At 47.9% G+C, this 2,742-nt stretch overlaps 1 protein-coding gene across 1 annotated transcript; it reads right to left on the reverse strand.

Annotated features, from left to right (window-relative positions):
• Nucleotides 1-413: 413 nt before the first annotated feature.
• LOC147896422 (zinc finger protein CONSTANS-LIKE 3-like) lies at nucleotides 414-2,193 on the reverse strand. Its single transcript, XM_087382633.1, has 2 exons — nucleotides 1,106-2,193; nucleotides 414-996 (listed from the first exon to the last, which is right to left on the reverse strand). The coding sequence occupies exons 1-2, from the start codon at nucleotides 1,856-1,858 to the stop codon at nucleotides 658-660; spliced, it is 1,092 nt and encodes a 363-aa protein (XP_087238759.1). The 5' UTR covers nucleotides 1,859-2,193; the 3' UTR covers nucleotides 414-657.
• Between the last annotated feature and the right edge of the window lie 549 nt (nucleotides 2,194-2,742).

Consider the following 2,742-nt stretch of genomic DNA (forward strand, 5'->3'; position numbering starts at 1 on the left):
GATGATTTTCTCTTGAGCCACATCTTGAATTAATTTTGTTGCCTTGATCGTTACTGTGATATAGTAAGTTCTCGAAACTTAGTACCACTTCAAAAAGCATTGCACAAGCTTTTTACACATCCCTCCTTCTAGAAAGAGGGAAACTAAGGAAAACTTAGGGAATTTGAAGGAGAGGAAAAGTAGGAGGAGAAGGGAAGAGAAAGAACCTACTCACAGGCCTATACAACACCAAAAGTACCTACTACCTCTCCATAACCATAGAAGAGAGAGAGAGAGAGAGAGAGAGAGAACAAGATGAAACCTAGAGGAAATGAAATATAGCAATGTGGCGATGAGCTTGAAAAATGCTATTAACTCTTGTGGAATGGAGTTAAAGCTTCCAATCACTAGATGCAAATCAAGTCACAAATACATCTTGAATGATAGGAAACTTGATACGGCCGACTCCGTGTAAACTCTAAGACTTCACTTTAAAGCAAATATCCGCTACAAAAGGCAAAAGGAACAAGCTTATGTCTCCAATTTACAAAATTATGAATCAAAACGTTTCCATTATACTGTCTTAAGGAACAGACTCAGGCAGACACTCAAGCACCCAACCTCAAGCTCTTTGTCAAAGAGGTGGGGATGTACAAGTACTGTTGTAAGCTATTCCTCCTAGAAGGAAGGAACAAGACCAACTTCAGCATCCGGTACAACGAAGAACATGTGATCAACTTCTGCCTCGCTTCTTTTGGCAAACCTCCCCTTTACCCTGGGCCTCGTCTCTGCATACGCTTTCCTCGAAGCATATCTGATAGTTTTCTCGAACTTCCTGTTCTTCCTCTTCTCCTTATACCTCATCACCCGTGCTTCCCTTGCCATGCAGGGCTCCATTTGCCCACCACTCTCCACTCGAGGCCGAGGCTCCAACACTGTGAAACCTTTGTAAGGGGTAGATATGTCACTGAGAGTGGTATCCGGAACAACCCCAACATCTTGCGAGTTTGAAGTAATCTGCAGTAGACAGAGTACTGAAGAATTAAGCCAGAAAGCCCAATTAGCTGGTAGACAACGAGTTTTACGATCGTACAACGGTAATGAACGCACAGAAAGAGAGGCTTACGCTACGGCTCAGAGAAGCTGCAACAAAACCATATCCAGTATTCGAGGATACATCCACCTCCAAAGAATCAGATCCGCTCGAATTAGGCACGGACGAAATACGAGCGCCTGCGTCTGGAATGTGCACCGGCACGATACTATCTGCTATGGCCTGCGATGCCCCGTCTGCAGACGCGTATTCGAGGTCGCTATGGCGTTCTACAACAGGGAAGAACTCCAAATCGCGACAGTCCTCAACCTTGAGCTTGTCCATCGGAGATTTCGCGCTGCAGACGTTGTCGTTGAGGAGACTTGTGATGTTGATATCGTCATCGAACCCACCATTGCCCATCCCGACTTTGCAGGTTCCATCCGCTAGCCAAGACTCGGCTTCTGCTACAGATGCTTCGTCGTCGTCATCCTCACAATCACCCCTTTCCTGTTGAACAAGATTGACGTGGGCAACTCGGCCCAAGCTGGGAGACTCATGAAAGGGCAGAATCGGGACTCGCTCATGCCTATTTGCCAGAGGATTTGCAGAGTGGATATCGGTGTCGCAAGCGAGGCAGAGAGCTGCGGCATCCGCCTTGCAAGTGACAACTGCGGGAGCTTGCTCACAGACCTCGCACATCCACACCCTCTCGTGGCGGGAAGCAAGCTTATTAGCTCCATGGACCTTCAAATCGCAAGTAAAGCAGAGGAAGGCGGAGTCCGCTCTACAGTACATTAAGGCACTAGAAGCCCGGCAGGCATCGCAAGATCTAGGCATTGGCATGCTCCACTCCACTACTAAAGCTCTACTGCAGTTTGAGATAACTTACAAGCTCAAGAATTGCTGCACTCCATGCCTGGAAGCAGCAGAGCTACTGCGTTCTTGGGCTCTCCTGCAAGTGATCAGGGACGTCCTGGTTGTGCGCTGTAACAAGCTGGAAACCAAGGAAATCCCAGACACACGTTGATTACAAATCTTAAGGTCTCTAGTGCAATTTCAGAACTCGTAGGAGGCACAAAAGCTCTTGCAAACAAGGGACTGCGATGCAATTGCAAAACAAAGCTTCCAATCTTGGACGTAGTGTTGCAGTTTGGGAGCGTAGAAGAGATGCGCGTGACCTCCACACTTGGCTGAGCAGCAGCGAGGCCCCGCCATCTCAGTTGCCAGCTGTTGAGAGAGGCCTTCAACTGTGTTTGTGGACAGTATTGACGCTCCCGTGCCTCATCCTCCAATTCAACAAAACTACTTTGAGTTTTGGCCCGCCCTCGTAAGGGTACGTCACTAAAATGAATTTTGGGTGGTATTATTTTGTGTCGCCATTTTGTCCTCTTCCCATTGGCTTTGTGCCACTTCGCCTTGTTCTCGCAAGAGAGTGGGAGTGTTCGCTGTGGCACGTGTGTGCGTGTATCTCAAGTGAGGCTGTGCATGATGCTAATTGCACATCGCGTCGTGCCCCTGCTTCCAAATGTAGTATGTGTTTATATTGTGGCTCATGTGGTTCGTTGTGGACAGCATCAATCGTCGTTTTGACAGTTCCTCGCCCAGATCCTGAAGGTCGTTGATTTGTTGACTGCAGAGATGGCAAACTCAAATGCGTTTGGCAACTCGATGGACACAGGCAGCGGCGGTGTTCGTTCTATCAAGCATGGTCCATTTTCTTAAGCTTC

The sequence above is a fragment of the Dipteris shenzhenensis genome, chromosome 12, assembly GCF_047967505.1.
Source record: "Dipteris shenzhenensis isolate YYH24624 ecotype China chromosome 12, Dip_SZ_1.0, whole genome shotgun sequence".
In the NCBI taxonomy this organism is placed as follows: Eukaryota; Viridiplantae; Streptophyta; class Polypodiopsida; order Gleicheniales; family Dipteridaceae; genus Dipteris; species Dipteris shenzhenensis.

Excerpts from the sequence above, each read along its gene's own strand:
- LOC147896422 (XM_087382633.1), bottom strand. The coding sequence starts at position 1,858 with ATGCCAATGCCTAGATCTTGCGATGCCTGCCGGGCTTCTAGTGCCTTA. Across the intron at positions 997-1,105 it reads CAGCTTCTCTGAGCCGTAGC|ATTACTTCAAACTCGCAAGA; the intron begins GTAAGCCTCTCT and ends TGTCTACTGCAG.